This window comes from Brachyhypopomus gauderio, chromosome 2 (assembly GCF_052324685.1).
Source record: "Brachyhypopomus gauderio isolate BG-103 chromosome 2, BGAUD_0.2, whole genome shotgun sequence".
NCBI classification, from domain to species: domain Eukaryota; kingdom Metazoa; phylum Chordata; class Actinopteri; order Gymnotiformes; family Hypopomidae; genus Brachyhypopomus; species Brachyhypopomus gauderio.
The window spans coordinates 12,868,385-12,893,185 of record NC_135212.1 but is presented as its reverse complement, the minus strand read 5'-3'; the positions used below and the strand labels follow the sequence as shown (position 1 = coordinate 12,893,185).

General features: G+C 42.3%; 3 protein-coding genes and 1 long non-coding RNA gene across 6 annotated transcripts; 3 read left to right on the top strand and 1 right to left on the bottom strand.

The window, feature by feature from the left end:
- The first annotated feature begins 1,599 nt into the window (after positions 1 to 1,599).
- dhrs7ca (dehydrogenase/reductase (SDR family) member 7Ca) lies at positions 1,600 to 5,090 on the top strand. 2 transcript variants are annotated; one of them, XM_076987347.1, is made up of 8 exons: positions 1,600 to 2,118; positions 2,715 to 2,763; positions 2,909 to 3,065; positions 3,167 to 3,279; positions 3,652 to 3,862; positions 3,973 to 4,065; positions 4,264 to 4,416; positions 4,619 to 5,090. In XM_076987347.1, the coding sequence occupies exons 2-8, from the start codon at positions 2,743 to 2,745 to the stop codon at positions 4,825 to 4,827; spliced, it is 957 nt and encodes a 318-aa protein (XP_076843462.1). In that variant the 5' UTR covers positions 1,600 to 2,118; positions 2,715 to 2,742; the 3' UTR covers positions 4,828 to 5,090. The 2 variants fall into 2 exon arrangements, with proteins under 2 accessions (XP_076843462.1, XP_076843472.1); XM_076987357.1 differs by lacking the exon at positions 1,600 to 2,118 and adding an exon at positions 2,273 to 2,513.
- A 2,284-nt stretch (positions 5,091 to 7,374) lies between these two features.
- LOC143488559 (uncharacterized) lies at positions 7,375 to 8,742 on the top strand. The gene is made up of 3 exons (XR_013124437.1): positions 7,375 to 7,422; positions 7,530 to 7,619; positions 7,742 to 8,742. It is a non-coding gene; the product is annotated as an uncharacterized LOC143488559 (long non-coding RNA).
- Positions 8,743 to 9,420: 678 nt separating this feature from the next.
- Positions 9,421 to 12,012, bottom strand: LOC143488548 (uncharacterized). Its single transcript, XM_076987328.1, has 4 exons — positions 11,888 to 12,012; positions 11,437 to 11,532; positions 10,922 to 11,048; positions 9,421 to 10,411 (listed from the first exon to the last, which is right to left on the bottom strand). The coding sequence occupies exons 2-4, from the start codon at positions 11,525 to 11,527 to the stop codon at positions 10,138 to 10,140; spliced, it is 492 nt and encodes a 163-aa protein (XP_076843443.1). The 5' UTR covers positions 11,528 to 11,532; positions 11,888 to 12,012; the 3' UTR covers positions 9,421 to 10,137.
- An 8,545-nt stretch (positions 12,013 to 20,557) lies between these two features.
- tspan10 (tetraspanin 10) lies at positions 20,558 to 23,795 on the top strand. 2 transcript variants are annotated; one of them, XM_076997411.1, is made up of 4 exons: positions 20,558 to 20,853; positions 21,336 to 21,485; positions 21,648 to 22,276; positions 23,134 to 23,793. In XM_076997411.1, exons 2-4 carry the CDS (start codon positions 21,396 to 21,398, stop codon positions 23,459 to 23,461), a joined length of 1,047 nt encoding a protein of 348 aa, XP_076853526.1. In that variant the 5' UTR covers positions 20,558 to 20,853; positions 21,336 to 21,395; the 3' UTR covers positions 23,462 to 23,793. The 2 variants fall into 2 exon arrangements, with proteins under 2 accessions (XP_076853526.1, XP_076853527.1); XM_076997412.1 differs by lacking the exon at positions 20,558 to 20,853 and having other exon boundaries at positions 21,243 to 21,485; positions 21,648 to 22,223; positions 23,134 to 23,795.
- Positions 23,796 to 24,801: the final 1,006 nt, after the last annotated feature.

Genomic DNA, 24,801 nt, shown 5'->3' with positions numbered 1-24,801 from the left:
CAAATAGCGCAGTATGCGCACGTAGAAACACACGAAAACGTGCACACTCAGACAACGACGAGCACAGGACACTGCGCGAACGCACATTAAGTAGACAAACCACATAAGTCCCACGTGATTACGAGACGAGCCACAGGTGAGACGGATGATCACAAGACATAACCGCACCCACGGAGATCCACAGACGCAGACTAGGAGACGTAGACGACGTAGACACACGCCCAAAAGGAGGGGCCGGGGACCTCAACGTGACATATTTATTTTATTTTACTTTCAAACATGACACATTTTTCTTCCTAAGTTTAAAGGGAAGTACTGTACAATAATTAAACAGTTGGGTAATTGAAAGTGAATCATGTTTTGTCTGGAACAGCAGACACTGTTGGTCATGCAGTCAGTCAGATTATAATCTGGATTAGCACAAGTCAGTGCAGAGTGGTTAAGGTGCATTATTGATACTAAACACATATCAACTGGTTAAAAACACGCACATCCTAAACGCGACTCGAATAAGGAAATATGTTTAGATAGTTAACCAATGATTCTCCTATTATTCTGGATAGGATGGTTAGTCAATACAAAACGCTAATAGCTACCTAGCGAACATAATGGGGTAAATAATCAATGTCATTATAACTTAATAACGTAATTAGAGCTAGTTGAAATACATCCACATGCATATATGGCCCTGCACCTGAACCACCCCGATGTATGAAGCAGTGCCTTTCTCTGCGCCACCTGCACGCACATGCACACAGAACATTAAATGAGTTGGTGGGACTCGGTTATTACAGCTTAATCATCAAATTTACAATGGGTAGGGTTACAGCTGGGGTGAGGGTGGCTAAAACGTTCAAATGGAGAAGCACATACTTTGGAGCTCTGCAATACTTTAACGCATCCTCTTTAACGCATACTTTTTCTCAGAGTTTACATTACTGACGTGTGGTTTGTTTTTCAGGATATCCCCGTCCCAGGTGTTTATTCCCAGGTGTTTATTCTGGTGTCATCATGGTAATGCATGAAATATGTCCAAAAGCTGGTAACACACCACTAAATGAGGACTTATGTATTTTGATGAAGTTTGCAAAAATTCAAATTTTTTTGAGGGGGGATTTACTATTGCATTGAGGAGGGATCGATTGTCACGTGATCCATGGGCAAGGATCTACTGTTACAGTGAACAGAGATCTAGTGTCATAATGAACAGAGATCTACTCTCAGTGAACAGAGATCTACTGTCACAGTGAACAGAGATCTACTGTCACAGTGAACAGAGATCTACTGCCACAGTGAACAGAAATCTACTCTCAGTGAACAGATATCTACTGCCACAGTGAACAGAGATCTACTGCCACAGTGAACAGAAATCTACTCTCAGTGAACAGATATCTACTGCCACAGTGAACAGAAATCTACTCTCAGTGAACAGAGATCTACTGTCACAGTGAACAGAGATCTACTGTCACAGTGAACAGAGATCTACTCTCAGTGAACAGAGATCTACTGTCACAGTGCTGATTTCAACCACATAAACAAATACTAGTAAGGCATTGAACAACACATAGTAGACTTTTTCATACATATATGTTTATATGAGGTATGCTGTGATATTTTATAGGTTTGCACTTATACAGTAACACAGCATTACAGAAAACTACTGAGATGGCTGGTATGCAAAGGAATTTGGATATTTATGTCTGTGAGGTACATGTAGAAGAGAAGAAACAACGATAATGGGTTAGAGGTAATCTTTAATAAATGGTGGTTATGCTAATATTTAACAAAATCGTTTTGTATGCTGATGTTTTGAGGCAGGATCGTGCAGATTACTGCACACTGTAAAACCACTGACCCATTTAAAGTGTCCTGAAATAGTTCATCCTGGAGGCTCCAGTATTACACACTGCTGCTATGTATACAACATACGTGACAAATGACAGCTTCAGCTGTGTGCTATTAAAAGCACACACAATCCTTCTGCACCGGCTGGCGAGGCTACTGGTCCAGTGCTGTAGGAAGACCTAGTGGGGAAGATTCCCACCACTGATACCTTCAAACCAGGACACACGAGCCGAAACTCTCGCCTCAAGCTCACACTTCTAGTTCACGCTTTCTGTAAGTTGCACAGGGCAATGGACGTTGGGCGCATGTTGGTGCATGTCTGCATTGTTATATTGCCGCCACATTGCATGCTGGGATATGTTGAAATGGCAACTCTCTGTTTCTCATTTATCAAAGGCAAGCAGGACTTTTATTGTGACAGTGCTTAAAAAGTGTTACGCTTAATGTACCTGCTGCTGCTGAAAACGTTTTCTTGGTGGTGTTGTCTCAGTGGATCTCACTTACATACTTGGAAGGCAGTTTGGCATATATTTGGCAAAAATATGTAGCAATTTCTAAAGAAAAACTCCATCGGGTGTATATACAGAGATAAATATGCTCTCCACAGGGATTTGTTACAGTTTATGTGTTTACGTTGTATATTAAGTAAATACATGAATTCCAGAGATGTAAGTATACTGAATAACTGAGATAACACTGTTTACATTAGACACAAAGGACATTTAAAGTACAGAATAAACTGTCCTCCGCATTTAGAGTTTATAATTTTGTTTCAATTTATAGATTTTCAGCTATAAATATGCCTTTCTGTACATCTGTAAAGATTGTAATATATTTGGGATTCATTTGAAGTGACTGATTTTCTGTAGATAATGAAGATTTAAACGTTCCAACACCATGGATGTGGACAACAGTGTGGTAGGAAACAACTAAGTTTATGGAGTGAAGCACTGAAATAGCAGTGATTCATTCCATCGTATAAAGTTATGTGTATTAAAACACTTCAGAGCATTTCAGTGTTTTAAAGTGGTTTTTTTATATTTTGTGGTGTGTGGTCTTTCAGAAGACAGGCATGAGCACGGTTCTGCTGGTGCCCACTGTGGCAGTGATCACAGCTGGAATATTTTATCTGTACGGTGCCATACTCAATCTTCTGAGCAGAGCCACGGTCCGAAACAAGGTAGTGCTGATCACAGATTCGTTGTCAGCGCTCGGCAATGGTAACTATTTCCTGTCTTCATGCTTCCGTTTGTAACCAGGAACTGCACCTCATTTTCAGCTGGGTTTCTGCTGACCTTACGTTGTTCCTGATCTTTTTTAGAGTGCGCCAAACTCTTCCACAAGGGAGGCGCCCGGCTGATCCTTTGTGGGAAGAACTGGGAAAAGTTGGAGTTACTTGGAGAACAGTTGATGAATGGCTCTGACCCCTCTTTAGTGAGTGATGGTGCTGACAGTTAGGCCCCGCCCCTAGACCCCACCCCTAGATTCAAACACATGACAGCACACATGAAAAATTTCATTAGAAGATGCCAGATTGTTTTGAAATAATCATATGATGTGCACAGTTGGCATTTCCACTAGTACAGAGGTAGAAAAAGGGTCATCTTCCCCTACAGCCAGTCTCTATAATGACCGAATCAGAGCAACACTTTACTATTCCCTTTATATTAATATACTAACATAGACATAACTAAAACCACAACATGTTCAGGTTTCAGACATGTAAGTGATTATCTGTTGATACTGTCAATGCTGCTGCTGTAAAGTGACGTGTATTCCATCCATATTCCAACCAAATGTTCCCAGACTTTCCCACCAAAGCTAATCGAGTTAGACTTCAGTGACATGGACACGATGCCTGACGTGGTGTCAGATGTTCTGGACGCCTATGGCTGCCTGGATGTGCTTATCTTCAACAGCAGCATGAAAGTGAAGGCGCCCGCACAGTCTCTGTCTCTGGATATGGACAAGATGGTCATGGATGCCAACTACTTTGGGCCCATCACACTGGCCAAAGGCAGGAAACGAGCTCCAAGAACAGACCTCACATCAAACCATCTGCATTACATCATCCATGTTCTTGATTAAGATCAGTGTTCTCTTCTGTCACGCGTCTTCTGTTCGCAGGAGTCCTGCCTTCTATGATGTCCAGAAGGGCTGGTCACATGGTTCTGGTGAACAGTGTCCAGGGGAAACTTGCAGTGCCTTTCCGCACCAGCTGTGAGTTTGGCTCACACTCTCCCATATGACAGCTTCACATTCACCCTGCCTGGATCTCTAAAGCTTTTCCAGTGTGTTCTGATTAGTGTGAGATGACAAAGTTGCCACAGTTAATCGACAATATGATTTACATGCTTTATCTGAGATGCCTGTATAATAACAGTTAGTGGCAGTCAGTCTGGTCCTCTGTGGTTTCAGATGCTGCCTCCAAACATGCGATTCAGGCCTTCTTTGACTGCCTGAGAGCTGAGGTCCAGGAGTACGGCATCTCCGTGAGCACAGTCAGCCACACCTTCATTAAAGCCACGTCCTCACCTCACCAAACCCTCACAACAAAATCGATCTGGTCTGGTAAGTCCATTTCAACATCAACTCCTGATTTACCATTTACCTGAATCATCCTCCATGATTCATCCTCCATCTGACTCATCCTCCATCTGATTCACTCTTCATCTGTTTCATCCTCCTGAACTGTGTGTTCTTCCTCCTCTTCCTGCCTACCTGACATTCCTACCTGGGTCACATGCGTCCTCTGTCTCGTTGGACACTACAGTCTTCACCAGACAGCAACATCATGGCATCTCGCCGGAGGAGATGGCCAGTGAACTTCTGAGAACCCTGAACAGTAAGAGGAGTGAGGTCATCATAGCCCACTTCATCTCTAAAGCAGCCATATACGTCAGGCCCCTCTTCCCCAACCTCTTCTTCTCCGTAATGGCTGCAGGAGTAAGGGACTGTGCAGCTGTTAAACACGTGCAGTGAGGACACATCGTCCGGCTTTAAAGCCTTGAGGACAAACTACATTTGCCATAATCATTTTCTTGTAGTTCAGTTATAGTGATTTGGTAGAAAATATAATTAATGGAATTCCCATGTAATTTGTGTAATTTATGTAATACAAGTAGATGTTTTTCAGTCAGATTTTAAAAGTAGAATAAGGTACTACAAGTCATATTCTGGATAATCAATTATATCAGAGATATTAACTGAGATTGATAAATCAACGCTTGATGTGGTTGCATTATACAATTTTTTTTTTTTTTTGTTTCCTTACTTTAGAATGTTTGTGCCGTGCATAACATAAGCCATGTGGCGTTAAATAGTTTAACCCACCAACAAAAATATCAAACAGATGTATAAATACATCGGCCAATGCAAATTCAATGAGATGTTGTGATGAAAATGTGAGAGTGCCCCTAGTAATTACTTTCAAACATTTCATTCCTTCTCCAACCCACTCTTTTGTTTTCTAATGATTTGTCAACATAGAAAAAAAAGTCAAAAACTGAGGCAACATGAAAGCAAAACGTAACAGCTATAAACAGCTATAAAAAGATATAAACAGCTAACAACAGCTGTAAACAGATATAAACAGTTAAAAACAGCTATGAACAGGTTTGTCCACTTTTTAGAGGTGACATGTTTTTTGTCAAAATCAAGTACAAAAAAAATGAAAAAAGGACATAAAATGATATGAAACTGAAACGTTTTGAAACCCAGTGGAAAAAGAGGAATCTGACACATTTTACAGCATCTTGAACAGCCATTTCTCACAGACTGCAACTGGAGCCAATACAGCTGTCTGTCTGGGGACTGTCTGTCTGGGGACTGTCTGTCCGTCATGACATTCTGCATGACACTTGGGCAAGTCAAGAAAGAACAGGCTGAACTCAGTGTAGTGGACTCTGAATGCATACTGAGAGTGTACCTGGTGACCTACAGCTTGAAATAATTAAGCTCCAGAGTCTGCAGCACTGAGAGGTAGGGAGACAGCTCTCCTAGAGTTTGACCAAGGCCTGGAAAGGGAACTGTTTCTCAGTCTATTTATGAATGCACAGACGTGTATCCCCATGTTTGGAAGCACTCATGTGATCAGTTTTTCTCAATTATGTGATTCTTTTTTCCTAATGTATCTGAATAAATGAATAAGACTGACACACAATTCATGAGGCACTCAGACGTAATGACCACAGGAACCTGGGAAAGTCTATAAACCAGTACAGTAATTGTACAGAATAATTGTGCCAAACGGTTTCTATGGAATCTTTATGTACAGAAGGCTAATACCCTGACATTCACAGGAGTTTATATATATAGGCTAGTACTGTACTATAAAGTACATACAGTAAGATATTGTCGTGACGCGGGAACAGAGGCAGCAGGAGTCAGAGGCTGTAACCAAAAGACTTTATTATCCATCTCAAAAATAACACAAGCACTCGGGCCACTTGGCAGGATAAACACAAAGCTATACTCAAGAGTCCAAAACGAGGGAGAGTGTCCACATGTGGTTGGCAGCTTCAGTGCAGAGCAGCTACTTACCACGTAGCGAGGGGAAGATGAAGGTGGAATGCGCAGCACTGGACGACACGACCTGTGGGTCTTTATTGGGCCCAATACTGATGAGGAACAGGTGTCAGTACTGGGGTGATTGAGATAAGGGGAGTGACCGGGAATGAGAGGGTATGCGCTGTGTGGGAGTGGGCGTGCGTGGCTGTGAGGACGTGTACGTGCGCGCCCTCTGGTGGCGTCTAGTGAGCGCAATTTTACTGAACGCTATGCTGTTTTCTTTACATGAGATAGGGTATAGTACGATAGACATTCGGCTCAGTCTCTCTCTCTGTCGCTCTCAGGTAGGCTATGTACTGTACATACATTACAAATAAATAAAATGTTCAGGTAATAAATAAAACACAGTATAGTACTGTACACAGTAAAATACGGAGTAAAATCAATCTGTACACAGTGAAGAAGATACACTGTATTTGTTTTCCTAAAAGCGAGAAAAATTGGCGTTCTGATTGGCTTAATTCACGGAAGCGCGTTCATCTACCTGCGGATTACATCACATTCATCTACCTGCGGATTACATCACATTCATCTACCTGCGGATTACACCTGCTGGACTGCCATTTTTAATTTTGGTGATCCAATGGTGAAATACGCGAATTCGTGATGCCGCAGATTTAAAATGTTTAAGTCGTACATATTTGCGACTCGGTGTTGTAGCGCTGTGTGAAATCGACCTTTTAAAACATGTAGCGCCCTGTTTTGTGTAATTATACCGCCCCCTGGTGTTCGTTTGCTTCATTTACTTCCGTGTGTAAGTGCTTACCGAAGACGGAGAAAGAAGAAGATCCCAGCCTTGCGCTGTATAACATTCACGACCTAATGCATTACGGATAAATATGGCAGCACTGAATATTTTACTATCACGAAACAGTTTCTGTAGAGGCGTTCAAACGCTGGCGAGATTTAAAAACCCGAAGTGTCTTTTCTCTGTTTTGAGCAACGAACCGTGTCGCGTGATTCATGACAGACAGCAGCAGTGTTTCACCGTGAGACTTGAACACGAAGGTCAGACGAAGTATTTCGTCTTAAATTGACATAAGTATTATATACATGCCTCACGGAAAATAAATCTATTTGAAAATCGCTGTTTTCCCGCATTACTCCCTCCGCAGGTACTGTGGACATGGCGGTACTAAAATACACCTTCAAGGATGACTGCCACGTGCACTTGCTGTCAACGGTAGTACCAGAGTCCTTCAGAGGTAAAGGTGTGGCAGCACACCTGGCAAAGGTGATAGAAAAGGGTTAACTATTCCTCATCTGTCCAGTGGGGTCTGGAGAAATGTGTAATGTGTGTAATTAAGCCATGTCTTTCCTCCCACAGGCAGCTCTGGACTTCGTGAGAGAAGAAAGATTAAAAGCCACCATCGGTTGCGTGTATATAAAAAAATATGTGGATAAGAATCCACTTGGTGGATACCAAGAATACATTGAGGAATAGTTTTACATTGTGCTGCCAAGCGTTTGAGTTTATGTCCCTGTCTGGACTGAACTGGTGAAATGAAAAAAAAATGTGAAATGTGCCATATTTTGTCAATTGTGATTTTTACACCCCAATCGAAATTTGTCCTCCGCTTTTAACCCATCTGTGCAGTCAGAACACACACACACACTAGTGATTACTAGGGGGCTGTGGATCACACGTGCCCAGAGCGGTGGGCAGCCCTAGCCCGGCGCCCGGGGCCTACTTGCTTTGAGTGGACCAGCCTTAATTTGTCATGTCACTGGGGCACATACATGTCAACGTATTTAACAGGTTTAACAGGTCATCTCTTACCCCACCTATCGGCAAAGCATAGAAAGTCCAATTAAACACCAAAAAGAAAACTCCAGTTTTCAGTGGTCAGAGAGTAGGAACGACGATCACACCTACACAATGCTGGACATGGTGAATAAAATATTAATTTATGTTGCAGATTTGTAGATAAAGTAAATTGTATTTATATAATGATTTTTACAACAAATGTTGTCACAAAGTAGCTGTACAAATGTATAGGTCAAAATCAAGGTGATATTGTGAAGGAAAAACTCCCTGGGAAGAATTAAGGAAGAAACTTTAGGATGACCAAGACTCAAGATGGGAACCAGTTGTGCTTGGGAAGTCCAGCTAATAACTAGTTTGTGCTTTATTATATTAGTCCAAGTAGTCACTTTGGTGTATGTGTGGGATTTATACTTGCCTGTTGTGGACATGTGATGTGATGTCAAGTTACAAATACTGTAGACACAAACGTATCTGAAAATGCCACTTAATTTTACTCTTGTATATCTCTTACAGTCATTAACCGTAACGTGGTAACCTGAATTAAAATGGCATAAAGATCAGTTTATTTTTGTTCAAAAGAGATATGTGCTCATTCATATGTACATACAAAAATACTTGGGATGATTTTTGTAGACAGAATTCATCCCAGTCAGGGAATAAGTGTCGCTATGAATAGAACATTTAATGATTTCTTGAAATAAACCTGCACTACTATAATTCATTTGTTCCCTTGAAGTGTAATTTATAGCTTTGAAAATCAAGGAAATGAATTGACCTGCATTGACAATATATAAATATTATTTTTGTAGTTAGTAGATATCGTAATTGGGGATTTCCCCAAACAAACCATTCACTAATGTTCCACATTCACAGAAATTCCCACTGATTCCTTCTTCAAAAACTGCATTTGTGTGACTGAATATGGCACTATGCTCCCCAGAACAGAAGCAATTAGAGAGTGCCAGTTAAAATATAAAATATTAACCTATTTTAATACAAAACTCACTTATGTATATATATATAAACCCATTATACTGCACTGCAACTTATATCGTACTGTACAAATAACAGCTTATAAGGACTCTTAGGGCTGTCTGATATCTGATATCTGATATGACAACTGATGCATTTACATCTAAATCCCATAGTAAATCTAAGCATTGCCATTGCTAAGAAATAATATATTATAAGCAAGTATTGTCAGCCCTGCTGATTAGGAATAATATTTCCACAGAAGATAAAAGTAAGTAAAGCTTTACTGTGTCCTCCCAGAATTTTAAACATTAAAATAAATGCATCACACAAAACTGGTAAAGCTAGTGTCTGACATTAGCACAGTACTGACTAGTGAGTATTATACTGAAGGGTGAATAGGGTACTCATCAGTGAGCACTATACTAACCAGTGAGTACTATACTGACCAGTGACCACTATACTGGCCAGTGAGTACTCTACTGACCAATGAGTAAGAGAGCCGGAGTGGCTAATCAGGAGATTCGGGAGGATTCCCGATGGGCCGGCTCATGTCAGTCTCTAGTTTGGGCCGATTGGAAGGGAAAAATAATTTTGGGCCAGAGTTGGGCATGAAACTCCCGGGCTGAAAAAGGAGCCCACTCCGGCCTTGGTGAGTACTATACCGACCAGTGAGAACTATACTAATAAGTGAGTACTATACTGACCAGTGACCACTATACTGACCAGTGAGAACTATACTAACAAGTGAGTACTATACCGACCAGTGAGACCTATACTAACAAGTCAGTACTATACTGGCCAGTGAGTACTCTACTGACCAATGAGTATTATACTGACTAAAGAGTATAGTACTGACCAGAGATTAGAGTACTGACCTGCTCCTAGTGATTATTTTTCAGCATTAGCATTTTTGAGTGAAGTATCTCCATATTTATTTGTGTTCTCACTGGGTTCCCACTCTCATTATAACACTGGGGCGACTACGTGGCAGGACCCCTCCTGGCCCTCGCCCTCCAGATCCACTCCCCTGCACTAGGATCTCTTGTGGAAGCCCTTCCAGGTGTCTGGATTGGGGACCTCATGCCAGAATGCCGTGGAGCCATCCACAGTGAGGACCTGGGAACCTTCCCGGCCTGGATCTCATCCACAAAGGTTTCTACCTTGTCAAAGTTCTCTGTGAGTTTTGCAAGGTTCTCCTTCAACGTGTTGAACTGCTTGTAGAGATCATCCACTGCATCAGACAGGGGCTGAATCCTGCACACATCATAGAAATGGACAAAGTGAAATCCAAGATGTAAAAACTTATACAGTTATGGGTACCATGTCTGTATGGGTACCAAGCTAAGAAAGTTATTACTGTTTTCTTTCTCATTGGGATGGCAACATTAGTTTCATAAGACTGAATCATACATAACCACATGACACACAACATGAAGCTACTCTTATATGGTTCATACATCATGCACCACACACACACACACACACACACACACACACACACACCACATTTGTTCTGCATAGATGACAAATTTAAATGCAAGAAACCACAGGACAAGTTCTGCTGGCCATACTAAAGCAGCCCATCAACATAACTTCATTGTATCCATGAGAAAATAACAGGTCTAATTTTACTGAAAAAAAAAACAGTGTACAACAGTTGACTCATTGCATTACCATCACTGCATTACTGTCCTTGATTAAACTGCTAAGAAACACACACCATGTTACTCAAACAGGGCTGGCGTTAATGTTAGGGTCACGTACCGGACATATTCCGGCAAGACAGAGGCATGATTGTTCACCAGCAGATCCTTCACCTGGTACATTATAGCGTATTTCCAGTTGTCCAGCACCTGGGTCAGGTTGGAGCAGATCTTGCTGTTTGCTTTGTCTATAAAGAGCAAGTAGATGAACATTTGAGCTTAGCTGCTGGCTGTTTTAACCAACCATTTTACTATTTTCACTTACAAGACATCATTAATCACACTGGAACTCAAGATGGGGTTCCATGCCCACTAACAGAGCCAGTAGCATTTCATCTCCTGCAGTTTGTATATATTGTGAAATGTTTTTTGACTTATCACCAACATGGCACTCTTATTCCAAAATGTAAAGTTCTTCTCATATACGCTGACAGAAGAGTGCTATTTTAGACCTTGTCCAGACATCGATCTCTAAAACACTCCTTATGCAACATATTAGATTCTCAGAATTGCACTGAAGAACACTGAAGAACACAGGAGAACACACACCGTCCAAGCCCAGAGTGGAACTGTTACCTCTATGTTCGAGTGTCTCCTGGCTCCACCTTCTCTGAGCAGCACATAGTGAGAGCAGCAACAGCAGATCCAGAGCTTTCATCATCCTCATCACGCCTAGCAAAACAACAATGATGTCATTTAAGACTTCACACATGCAGTCAGCACACACTCTATGGCTGTCAATCTCAATAGCCCAGAGTGAAAAGGGGGGACCAAACACTGTAAGGGGAGTCTGATGCAAGAGGGGTGGTCAGATTCAGAAATGTTGTGTTTTTTCTTGTAATCAGATACGTGGAGCTCATTTCTGTGCAATGCACTAGCATCATGGCTTTTCTCTGCAGAATTCAAGGATGTCAGTTTGCTGTCAGCACATGCATTGGACACTCAACAGACCTGCTACGTCAGATTCATCATAAAGTCATCCCTGGTAGCACTACAATCAGACAGTCAACAGGTTGAAGTCAAATACCTGGGATCTGATGGGTCTGATGGGTTTCTATTCCTCTGGTGACTGAAATCCCAGCCTGATCCTGTTGTATGGTTACAATGAGGAAACATGTTAAGCCCACTGCCTTATATCAGTATCCAAAATGAGAGAAGCCAAAGCCATCCCTCAAGCTACTCCCGCCTCCAGAAGAAGAGAGTGAGAGAGAGAGAGAGAGAGAGAGCGAGAAGGACAAGGAGAGAAAGAGAAGGATAGAAGAAGAGAAACAGACAGAGAGAAACAGGGATATAGAGAAAGAAAATGAGAGAAAAAACAGTGAACAGGGGTTTAAGATACTAATGCAAAATTGTGCGTACTGTGTAGACTCTGTACTGTATTGTTTCAGATTATCAGTAATCTATAATCAATCAAAGATATATACTTTCTGAGGCTATCTTGTTTGAATGTAATTTATAGTCACAAATAATCTTGTTTATAACATATTTAAACAACATTTAAACAACATTTAAATTATGCAACCATTAATCACTCATGTTTTCAAAGTTGTCCAAACTTAAAACTTTTGAATGAACAACATATGTATTGATGTTTGGCCAGTTTAATGGTTCCACACCAGGCCTCATCAATCTTGTCAGCAGTAGTGTAGTAACCCACCAACAACTTCTCCATGTTGACTGTGGGCGGAGCCTGGTTGACAAATCCACCCAATAACACCACTCCGCTGACTGTGGGCAGGGCCTGGTTGACTAAACCACCCAATAACACCTCACCCCTGACTGGAGGAGGGGCCTGGCTGACTAACTAACCCAATAACACCTCTCCGCTGACTGTGGGCGGGGCCTGGTAGACTAACCCACCCTATAACACCTCTACGCTGACTGGAGGAGGGGCCTGGCTGAGTAAACCACCCAATAACACCTCTCCGCTGACTGGAGGAGGGGCCTGGCTGACTAAACCACCCAATAACACCTCTCCGCTGACTGGAGGAGGGGCCTGGCTGATTAACCCACCCAAGAATCACTGAAGCCCGGCGTCTCTCCAGGGCAGAGGCTTTGGAAGAAACAGCTTTGCTCCAGCGTGGCATTCCTGCCTCCCACTGTAATGGTCTGCTGAACATCTGGGCCCTTTCAACAAGGCCTGAAAGAAGCTATCACCACACTTCATTACCAAGGCAACCAAGACCTATCACCAAACCAAGACCTATCACCAAACCAAGACCTATCACCAAACCAAAGCTCCTCACATACTCTGCAGCCGCATCAGAAAAAATATTATCGGGGTTTTTATTCAGGCTGTAGAGAAGCAATAAGCGGTTGCATTTATGTCTGGCCTGGATTAATAAGCATGTGTTAGACAGACTGAGCCTGGACGTCATAAAGGGCAGTTCATGAAGAGGGGACAGAATGGTTGTTATAGAGGTGTGTGTATGTGTGTGTGTGTTGGGGGGGGGGGTATATGTATGTGGGGGTGGGGGGGTTGGCACATTATATGGTCTTTGAGTGTGTTAATGGTGCAGTTTAGAAGTATTGACTTCTAGTATTGAGTATTGAGTATTGGCACCTCTTATTCTGAAGATCCAATTTTGTTGGCACAAGAAACAATTAATGATTTATAAAGTGGTGCTGAAATAGAAACCAGTGTTTTGCTCTGAAACAGGTTCCTTTGGCCTCCTACAGATGTGGACTTTTGGGGCTTGAATTACGTAATGTAAATGTGTGCAGGACCCTTTCTGGATGCTTTTAATCCCACAGGAGATGAGCTGTAGAAAAGATTTGTGGAAGACGATTGTGCTTGAGCGCTTAAACACAGGAAACAACAGTCCCAGTTTACTAGCTGTTGTTTTTTTTGGATTAAAGAAATTCCATGTTTTCCTATTAACAATACGGTATTATATTATAATAATTTATTTCAGGCATCAGTAAAACTACTAATCTTCAGTGACTTTGCGGCTTAGTGGCAGGCAAATGTTCCAGGACAAAAATTTACTTACACGCTTTACAATCTGGTTTAAAACGGATGTCAGCCAGCATTTAAAACATGATAAAGTTTTTAAAAGTGTAACAATAAAAAATTCACTGTAAAAGTCTTTCCTGTAATTCTGATTACATCACCATTTCCTAAAAGTTCTTGGCCCTTGTTACTGTTGTTAATAATGGTTGAAAGGCAGCAGGAGGAGTAGGGACAGGTTTACACGTGGCTGCAGCTGACTGACCTCCTCTAGATTCTAGTGTAGCAAATTCGAGCATGTTTCATGGAGGTGCTCTTGTTATTGGTTTTGAAAGCAGTAATGGAAAACATAGAAGATTTGGCAACATGACTCAGTGATATGGGAGGGAGGAAGAATTCTGATGGACATGCAGCATGATAAACCATGATAACGCAACAGACTGAATGCAGACACTCACAGATAAAAGCAAGCAAACCAGATTTATTCCTAGAGGGATAATCCAGAGCAATAGTAAATTCAAAATCAGAATCCAGAGAACATCAAACCAGTACAAATGGAACAACTACAGGAGTAACGGAGATATCAGCCCAAAGTATACAGAACAGAGATCAGGCAGAGGCCATGACCTGATCTCAGGTCAGTAACTACAGAGACAAGCGCATAAAACATTCAGCACACATGGATGACATGGCAACACTGCACAATCAGAAAGTGGAAACAAGTTAAATTGGCAGGTACAAAAAGGTGACAGGTGGAAACATTCAATAATCAGGGTTGGATCAAAGGATCTGGTTGTGATTGGCAGAACCAGGTGGTGTGATCAGGCTGTGATTGGTAGAACCAGGTGGTGTGATCAGGCTAATGGGGAATATAACCTGAGTCAGGGAGCATGACACATATAGGAGTGAGGAAGAGTACTGAGGGGCATATCGTGTGATGAACCACGACTCAGCAATACTGGAAAGAGGAATCTGTTCTTTCTAGCCTCGGTGTGACTGGCTCTGCTTGGAAATGGTTCCAGTCATATCTTGAAGACCGTTCCTATCAGGTAACGTGGAGAGGATCTACATCCAATCCATGTAAACTTTCCTCTGGAGTCCCCCAAGGCTCAGTCCTAGGCCCTCTTCTCTTCTCTTTATATACTCATTCCCTTGGTAACACTATTGTGTCTCATGGTTTGTCCTACCATTGCTATGCTGATGACAACCAGCTAATTCTTTCCTTCCCTCATTCTGACACCCAGGTTTCAATGGCGTATCTCGGCATGCTTGGCAGATATTGCTTCATGGATGACTGCTTACCACTTGAAGCTCAACCCTAGCAAAACTGAGCTTCTATACATTCCAGGAACCCCAAACCCACACAATGACCTCACAGTTTCCTTTGAGAACACCTTGTTAACATCATCAGAAATTGCACGAAGCCTGGGTATAACGTTGGACAACAAGTAAAGTCCTTCTCAACGCATGTTTCAAAACTGACCAGATCCTGCAGATTTCTCCTCTGCAACATACGAAGAATACGACCCTTCCTTTCACAGGAAGCTACTCAAGTGCTTGTGCAGTCGCTAGTAATCTTTAAGCTGGACTACTGCAATTCCCTACTTGCAGGTCTTCCTCTATGGGTCATCAGACCTCTACAACTAATTCAGAATGCTGCAGCATGACTGGTCTTCAATCTCCCCAAGTTCTCTTTCTCTTCACTGGCTTCCAATAGTGGCACGCATCAGATATAAAACTTTGATGTTTGCTTACAAAGCAAAAAATGGCCTGGTCCCTCCTTACATGATGTCCATGGTCAAAAGGCGATCCGTACAGCGAACACTCAGAACCTCAAGAACCTTGACTCGAAACTCCATGCTTAAAGTCTCATGGAAGACAAAGCTCCAGACTATTCTCCGTCCTGGCTCCAAAATGGTGGAATGATCTTCCATTAGCTGCTAGGACTGCAGAGTCTATTGCTATCTTCAAGTGTAGACTGAAGACCCACCTGTTTGTTGAGTTCTTACCAGAGCACAAACTCAGCTGATACCACTTGCTGTTGTTCTTAAATTGTATGTCTGTCTATGGTTATTTGTGCTTCTTGGAAAATGTCTAACTTGCAAAACACTAGGTAATGACATTGACTCCTGTAGTTTAGTAGTAGTCTGACTCAATGGTATCTTGAATTCTGGCCTATTTGTACTATTACCTAGGATGAATTCTGTGATCAAATGCAAAGCACTTTGTAAGTCGCTCTGTATAAGAGCATCTGCTAAATGCTGTAAATGTAAATGTAAGTGTAAATGAACAAGACCAGGGAACACATCTCATCAGTACAGTGTGAAGAATGACCTTAATGTCAAGATATAAAACTTGCAGACAGTTGTAATCTCATTCAAGTCTAACGAGACAGAAGATGACAGTGAGGATGTAGATCTTCTCTGAGATATGAAGCCTCGAGTGAATTTATAGGAATGTTCCCACTAAATCGCAGTGCCTTTGACTTCACTTGTCATAGCCACTCAGCCGTGTCTGGTATAAATGTTGTATGGATATAAATAATGACAAAACACAGGATATGGGTTTAAGAGTGAAGGTGATTTCCCAAAGGATCAGAACTCTGTAGAGTTTTAAGGAATACATGAATCATTGTGACTGTGAAGACGAGGGTGTACTAATTGATGAGCTAAATATATCTGAACACGTGTCTGAATATTTATCTTATCAATTAGTAAACCTAAAAGCAGTACATAGATGTATGGTCAGCGATGAAGAGGGCTCTGTTATGTTTCCCTTGGCAACCCCTCTGGTTTAGATTTTATTTCTTGGCTTTCCTCTTATTTTGAAATACCATTTTGTGTCTGCCTTCACACCCTGTGCTTGACCTGTCATTTTGCTGGTCATTGCATGTAGTGCTACACTTAGCCCTGTTTGAGTGTGTCTTGTATAAATGTTCAGAGTTCCAGTTTTACTAGTTATTTTGTGTGTGTGTCTTCTTGTGTAAGTTCCCAGTCAGTGGTTCTGTTCTGTCTCTTTGCCTGGTTTGTTCTTGCTTGTGGTTTGTCCTGTTGTCTCTTGATTTGTATATCTGTGTCTTGTTTGTTGCTGTATATTTAAGATGTCTCTTTGTTCTTTGAGGTATCTGTAACTGTAGTCAGTATCATGTGGTTGTTGTCAGTAGTCTTGTTTGGTTTGTCTATGTTTGATGTTTTCTTAATTGTGGTAATCCTCGTGTGTTGTAAATGTAAGTTTAAGATCTCCTGCACTTGTGTCCATCCTGCCTCATCTAGTCTCTACAGGTTCTGGCAACATTTTTATGGGCCTGATGTCATTATTACTGTTTACCCCCAACGCCTCTTCAAAAACTAAATGCTTATAATTAATACTGTAATACACTATTTGAGATACAATATTCAAGTGTTTTATTGTTATTACACTGCAATAAAATTCTTTGCTGGTCCTCCTCTAAACATGCAAGCTATCAAGACAAAGACTACTCTCATTGATACAAACTTTGAAAAAACACTTTAAAAGAGATTAAACTACAGCTGTTATGACACTAGAGCTAAAATGGAAATTAAGTGTCTGTGCACCATTGCAAACAGTAGACAGCAGAATCTGTCAGAAGTGCAAGCGAAAGTTCTTGTGCATTATAGTAGTGTGACGGTAGGAATAATAACATAAAGCAGTAGAATGGGTGCATGTGTAGTGTCTGTGTGAGCCAGGGTTCAACCAGTGTGATGATGGAATCATTCACAAACCTGATGGTTTGTGGGTAAAAGTTTGTGAACCTGGTTGTTCTGGACTTCACACTCTTGTAACGTCTCCCTGATGGCCGTAGTGTGAAGAGGCAGTTTGAGCACGTATAGTGTCCCTGAGATTAATATATCTGGGATCTGGGTGCTGTATCTGTGTACTGTATCATTAACTGGAAACTGCAGCTGTCTATCTAGACATTGAATGTATATCTGGGTACTTTTCTCCACATACAGTGAAGATCTCAGAAATATTTTTTTGACTATTGTTTCTGTCTATCCATTTAAACGTCTCATTCCAGAACATTCATCCAATCTAGAAATTTCTCTGGACATCAATCATCCAAACTCAAGGTACCTTGTCTGTTATTGCAGTTCAGGTCTAATTTTCTGGCGAGTGGTCTCACACACGAGCCCTCAGCTCTAGTCCTGCCCACATCCAGCTCAGCGAGGGACCCCACTGGCCAGGGGTTGAGCAGGCTGACGTGGGCTCTTGGAAATAATGGCGACGTGCCTCGACCTACGGATGCCAACAAGAAGGAATATCTTTTAGTGTTTTTAGTTTGCTGGTGCTGTTTCTTCGTTCTCCTAATCAGAAGGTCCAGCCAGCCTGAAGATCTCCGTGTTAGTTCTCAATGCTCCTGTTACATGGAGATGTTACCTCCTAGGTAGCTCTAGCTGCAGTATACAGCTGGCACTACAGAGATGTTGCAGCCTCTCATTAGTCCCACCTCATCAAGACAAAGACATTAGACCTTTATAACTCCAATTACTAATGTGTGGGAGCAGTGATACTAAGACTTATTGTAGTTTTACTGCATTAACTGTAGTTAGTCTTACTGTATTAGCCTCAGAAATGAGATGCACTTAAATAGATGAAGAAAAGGGGATAAAGGAAAGGTGATGAAAAGAAAGGGATGAAGAGAAAGAGATGACGAGAAAGCTCCCTAGCCTTGTGAATGCCTCTTCAAAAGGAGCACGAGCACAGAGAGGAAAATTAGATTTGGTCTCAGTGCCAGCAGCTCTGAATTATGACGAGATGAGAGACTTTCCAGACACCGAGCTTCAGTGCAGGAACCTCAAACGCCTCTGGAGAGGCAGGTGAATTAATTACTGTCACACTGATTATTTTTTCCTCTCTGTCTATGTATTTGTGTGTGTGTGTGTGTGTGTGTGTGTGTGTGTGTGTGTGTGTGTGTGTGTGTGTGTGTGTGTGTGTGTGTGTGTGTGTGCATTCAAAGAGGGTAAAAGACATATGCAAAGCCTTGCTCTAGATAATGGTTTTATTTTTTGTTATGGAAGGAAGGAATGTTAAATAGATATTCCAGGAATGTATATAGCAAGTATTTTTCCATATTTTATTCTCAGTTTAGTGCTTCAGCTGGTGAATGAGTGATGTGAACACAAGGTCATGTGTTCAAATCATCAAACCACTTTGCTACTTTGCCAGAAGCAGCATATGGGTCTCATTCATATGAGCAAAACATGGAGAAAAGTGGTGGGTCCGCTCACCAAAGCCCAATTAATCACCACCCCATCTACCCTGCAACTGACTCCATATGGAAAACATCAAACATCAGGAGAAAATGAAAATAATTTAGAGATACTGTGTAGTTATATGTTAATTTGACTGGAATATATAAAATCATGCTCTGCATGTGTGTACGACCTAAACACCCTAGAAACATAATGAACATCACCAAAGTCCTGCTTGTATTCCTGAGTGGGTGAGATGGTATCTGAAGGTTTGAAGCCACACCCACATCACAGTGATAAGAGACAGACTGCAGGTGCTTCTGTAAACAGCTTCAGTGAGTGGGACTAGGGTCCATAGTAAAAAGCCATGACAGAGCTTTATTTTAAAGGATTAGAACCGAGTTTTATTATAAAAGGTAAAGAATGAGGCTTATTTTAAAAGATTAGGACTGAGCTTTATTTCAGTTTATTATTTTAAAAGATTAGGATCGAGATTTATTTTTAGTGGTTAGGTTTATGTTTTATTTTTCAAGGTTAGGGTTTTCATTTTAAAGGTTACAACTGAGCTTTATTTTAAAAGGTAAGATCCGAGTTTTGTTTTAAAGAGTTAGGACTCACCTATTAAGAAGTCTTCAGTTAATATTCTACATATTAACTGGTCATTGACCCGTCATTGAGTCTTCTGGTATGAGATGTTGATTCTGTCATCCAGCCATGTCATGTGTTCACTCTAGTTGTGATGATGATTTGGGTGTAAAGCAACGTCTCAGTGACCCTCATGACTGTGGTCACCTCCAGGTCCCTAGTCCTGTGTTTTGTATTCTGGTTACATGCTCCTACAAAGATAATTCCATAAAAGCACCTAGAAGATGGTCTAGCTATCCAGTGGATGTGCCGAGGCCGTGGATGGATGGGGTCCATTTTGAGTCTTGGTCCTCCCAAGGTTTCTTCTTAATCCTCACCTAGGGAGGTTTTATTTGCCACTGTCACCCCTGGCTTGCTAATTGGGGATCTGGACCCATGCGCTTGTAAAGCTGCTTTGTGACAACATGTGTTGTGCTATATAAATTTGACTTTGACTATGAATCTGATTGTGGGTTGTGGATATTTTTTTGTTATTGGTTAGCTTTGTAGTGTTTCCTTGTGTAGAGTTTGACAATGTTTAAATTTACCATGTGCCTTACAGACTGTTTTACTCTTCTAATGACTGATGACATATTGGTTTCCATTTATCCCTTTAATCTTAAGAGGCTCTGTCACGTTGAGGACCCCGGCCCCTCCCTTTTGGGCGTGTGTATACGTTGTCCACGTGCATCGTCTGCGTCAGTGGATCTCCGTGGTTAGGGTTATGTCGTGTGTTATATCGCAGTGTCCTGTGCTCGTCGTTGTCTAAGTCTGCACGTTGTGTTGGAAGACTGTATGTTTATCGTGCGCTATTGCACAATATACGTGTTTATTAATAGTGACGTCAGTTGCAAAAGAGGGATTCCGTGTCTCGTCCTTCGCCGCGACCCCAGCGTCACAGGCTCCCTCTTAAGGGTACTTAAGTGTACTTTAGAGGGTGCAGGGCTTCTGGGTGTATAATCACATGAGATTGCTTCATATGGTCATATTGAGGGCTCATTCCTCTTGCTGCTGATCAGCTCGGTGAAACGCACCAGTGGACTGGAGCCGTCCTGCCAACAGGTGCCTCTCATTTTCATAGCTCAGCACGGGCTGTGACAGATTAACTGATGCGACTTTAGAGTTCACTGCCGTCTGGAATTTCACTTGCCATGTGAGATGAAATACAGGATTAACTACGACACTCTTAGCTTAATGCATGACACCGTAAGTTTCTAGAGCAATCTGAAATGTCTTCTCGGGGTCATTGCTTCTTACATCATTGCATAGTTTTTTATTTTACTTTTGATGTCGTTGAACATTTAGTACTTGTGAGTGTAAATACACTCTGGTTAATCATATACGGGGGGGGGGGGGGGGTTCACTTGTATTTGCTGAGATTCACATCATATTGCAATTTGAGTTCTTTAAAACATAATGTTATGCTATTTTGGGATATATTGTATGCATTAACATTGTGTTAGTTGCCCCTCAGAACAGCAGGACCTCGTTCAGACCTTGTTCAGACCTCGTTACCCCCACCACCACCAGCAGCAGCCCCCCCCCCCCCACACACACACACACACTCTCTCTCTCTAATCTCAGCAGTGTGACTCTCACATGATGAAGCTGCTCCCAGCTGAACACTCTCCACTCGGCCGTCGTGTCTGTCGGGGGAGTTTTTGACTCCTCATCGCTTGCCTTTGCAGTCAGCTGTCAAATCTCGCGCCGATCGCCTGCGTTGGTGAAGAGTCTACCAACAATATGAGATGGGCCGTTTTTCACTTTCAAGACGGTTTCCTTTCCTCTGGGACCGGAGGTCGAGTGCACGGGAGGAGAGCAGACCACTCATACAGAAGGTGAGGTAGTTTCTGTCTATGGTTCTCAGTCTATTAGAGCTGGATAGTGTTCTGATGGTTTTGTTTCAGCCATCTTCTCTTAACGTTGACGACAGTTGTCTCAGAAAATAGAAATGAACAAAACCTTTATGAATAAGGAATGTTTTATTTTCCTCACATCAGCATGGGAACCTCCAGAAGGACACCTTCTCTGCTCCTCCATACATTGACACAGATGACAGTTCAGAGGGAAAAACCGAGTCAAGTTCCTTCAGCCACGGGGAACGAAGCAGAGAACCCTCCTGGATGTTCTCGAGCTGGCCCACCAGCCACCTCCAACCCTGTGGCTCCACCAACTACCTTCTGAAATATATCCTGGTCACCCCCAACCTGCTCGTCGGGGCACTGGGCCTGAGTATTCTGGGCCTGGGGCTCTGGGGTCTGGTGGAGAAGCAGTCCCTCACCCAGGAGAGGCTCGCGGGGCTGGGCACCGACCCCATGCTGCTGCTGACCACCTTCGGCCTTGCCCTCGCTCTGCTGTGCACGGCGGGCTGTGCGGGAGCCCTGCGGGAGAACAGCTGCCTACTCCGGGCCTTTGGCACCGCCCTGCTGGCTGTTTTCACCGCCCAGGTGCTGATTGGCATCTTGGCCTACAGTCTGCAGGATCAAATCGTAGGCGTGCTGCGTGCCGCCATGCTGGGGGCCATCGCCCACTACCAGGACGACGTAGACCTCAGGTTCATCACAGACGAGATGCAGGTGGGACTTCAGTGCTGTGGGGCGGATAACTATCGAGACTGGGAGACTAACAGGTGAGGGAGTGGATGAAATAAAGAGTATCAGAAACCCTCAGCTAGGCGAGATGAGCGTAGACCAGTACAAAGCAAATAGAAAAGAGATGATGTCATGCACTGTTCCTAATCCAGAAGGCGACACTCCAAGCCTTGTGTAACCGTTTATGTAAGCTTCACACACTGTGGAAGCAGTGACCGAGTGCCCTGGGTTACTACTCTAATAAAACCTGACAGACATTATGGGGCTATGACAATGTCACCTCTAGAGGGCGCAAATCTACATGATGAAAATACAAACCTGCAGGTTTTAACATTTTGAATTTTATTGTCCTCATATGCTTCTTTCTTCTCAAACCCAACTGAAGTGTCTACATTCCTATTCATCTACCATCTTCCTCTTTTGGAGAAGCTTTTCATAGGGTGTGATCAGTCACAATTAATAGCATTCTGACAGAAACAGCCACGAGTCCGCTCTCATACTGCCAAAACCACACCCTTGTCAAAACGTGAGCACGGAGCAGTTAATGTATTTAGCATGTGAGGACAACTATCGTATTGAGAAGGAACACAACAATAAAAAATGTAATATATTAAGCATGATATGATGATAAATGCAGTTATTCTTTATGTGCTTGTGAGTTTCACATTTGCACTCGCGAGTTGGATATCTACACTTGCAGAATTAAAACATTTGCAGCTTTATAGTTTTCACCTCTTTTGCGCCATCTAGTGTTGATAGTGTCATAGCTCCATAACATTATGTAGTCCATCGGATTTTATCAGAGTAGCAAACCATGTAATGTAAACCCAACACGTAATCCATGTCTGAACGCTGCCCAACATTTTGTGCCTGAATACCCCCAACCCTCCAACAGCTACTTCAACTGTTCGGCTCCCGGGGTGCTGGCGTGCGGTGTGCCCCCGTCCTGCTGTGTGGACCCGCTGGAGAACGGCAGCGTGTGGAACTCGCAGTGCGGGGTGGGCGCTCTCCGCCTGGACGAGCTCTCCGCCCACAGGGTGGTGTTCCTGGGGGGCTGCCTGGGATCCCTCTACCGCTGGGTGGAGTACCACTCCGGTCTCATAGGCACGGTGGCCGTTGTCCTGCTGGGCCTCCAGATTCTCACGCTGTTCTTTACGGCACACCTGCTCGACAGGATCCACTGGAGCAAGATCTCGCAAGGCCACAGGACGCACAGACCTTAACGTTGTTGCCACCTGCTAATCTCACTGTAAAATGAATGTTCCAGATTCAAGGAGACCCTTGAACCTAGAGTTGTAGGCTACTGTATGGGTCAAGGGTCATGATTAGTTCTGGTGTCAGCCATGTACTGAGAGCAGGGAGACAGCACTAAATTATGGGCACAGTAAAGTACAAGGCTAATTATTAGCCCAATAACAAATATTAGTTTCATTTTCGAATTAATTTAATATTGCAATGGTGTGGAAGGCTATGCAAACAAAAAATAATAAATCGTGTTATTTCTAATTTTGTGTTGTGCAGTTTGTAGCACTGATGATCGCGGTGGTATTGAAGCATAACCACAGGAATGGATATGGGCTCACCCCAGAGTTCTCTTTCCCTCCTTTCTATCCTGCCTCTGTTTTCTTTTATGAAAACCAGATTTGTAGGTTTTCTTTGTATGTAGTCTAGGACACAATTGTGTTATCAGACCTAATTCTATTTTGTCTGTAAAATCTATTTTGACTGTAAAGTCGTTATGGTTCCTGCCTTTCCATACACCACGAGTGATAGAGCATGAAAACCACTGACCAGACAGCTGCTGAGCACAGCAAAACGCCAAAGAGTTCATGAAGTTTACCTTCTGCGCTATGTTTAGAATCCTTAACAAGGCCTAAGAGGTCCAAACACAGCCGATGCTTTAAGGCTTGGGATGTGATATTTTGTTTGGTTATTTATTATATTATATTTGTTTGTTTCATTATCCGTTTTGTCCGTGTGCAGCATTTTTGTGACATAAAACATTTCCTTCTGCTCCCACCCCACAACCTACTATCCAATCAAACAACTCTTTAGGCCTGTAAATCTAATAAAACTAAAACTAAATCTGACAGAATTATAGAGTTTATAGAGCATTAGACTCAAGTCCCACATGTGGAATAGACAGCTGCCTTGTTAAAATGCCATTTTTATATATAAAACATGGCTACATCAGAACTACTGTAAGCTGTCTAGTGAAAATGGATTTATAGGAACATATCTGAATGGATTGGAATAAGATTATCTGGCCATATAGGCTTTGAAGATAACTGTTATTGGTCATCTTCTGGTAAGTATAATAAATAAATAAGTTTAAATGGTTATCTGTTCTCCTCCTCCCTTTTAAGTATGGATACCCTAATATAGCAATCTGTTGGGTTATGATACAGATACATTTTAATGGTAATCCGTAATCTAATAGAATATATTTTTTGTAACCCAGTTGTGCACAGAAGCATAATAATGTAAATATCCTCTTCAATCAGTTTGTCCACTGTGTATAAACATATTCAAAGCAAACAAGTGTGTGACAGTCACCACCACT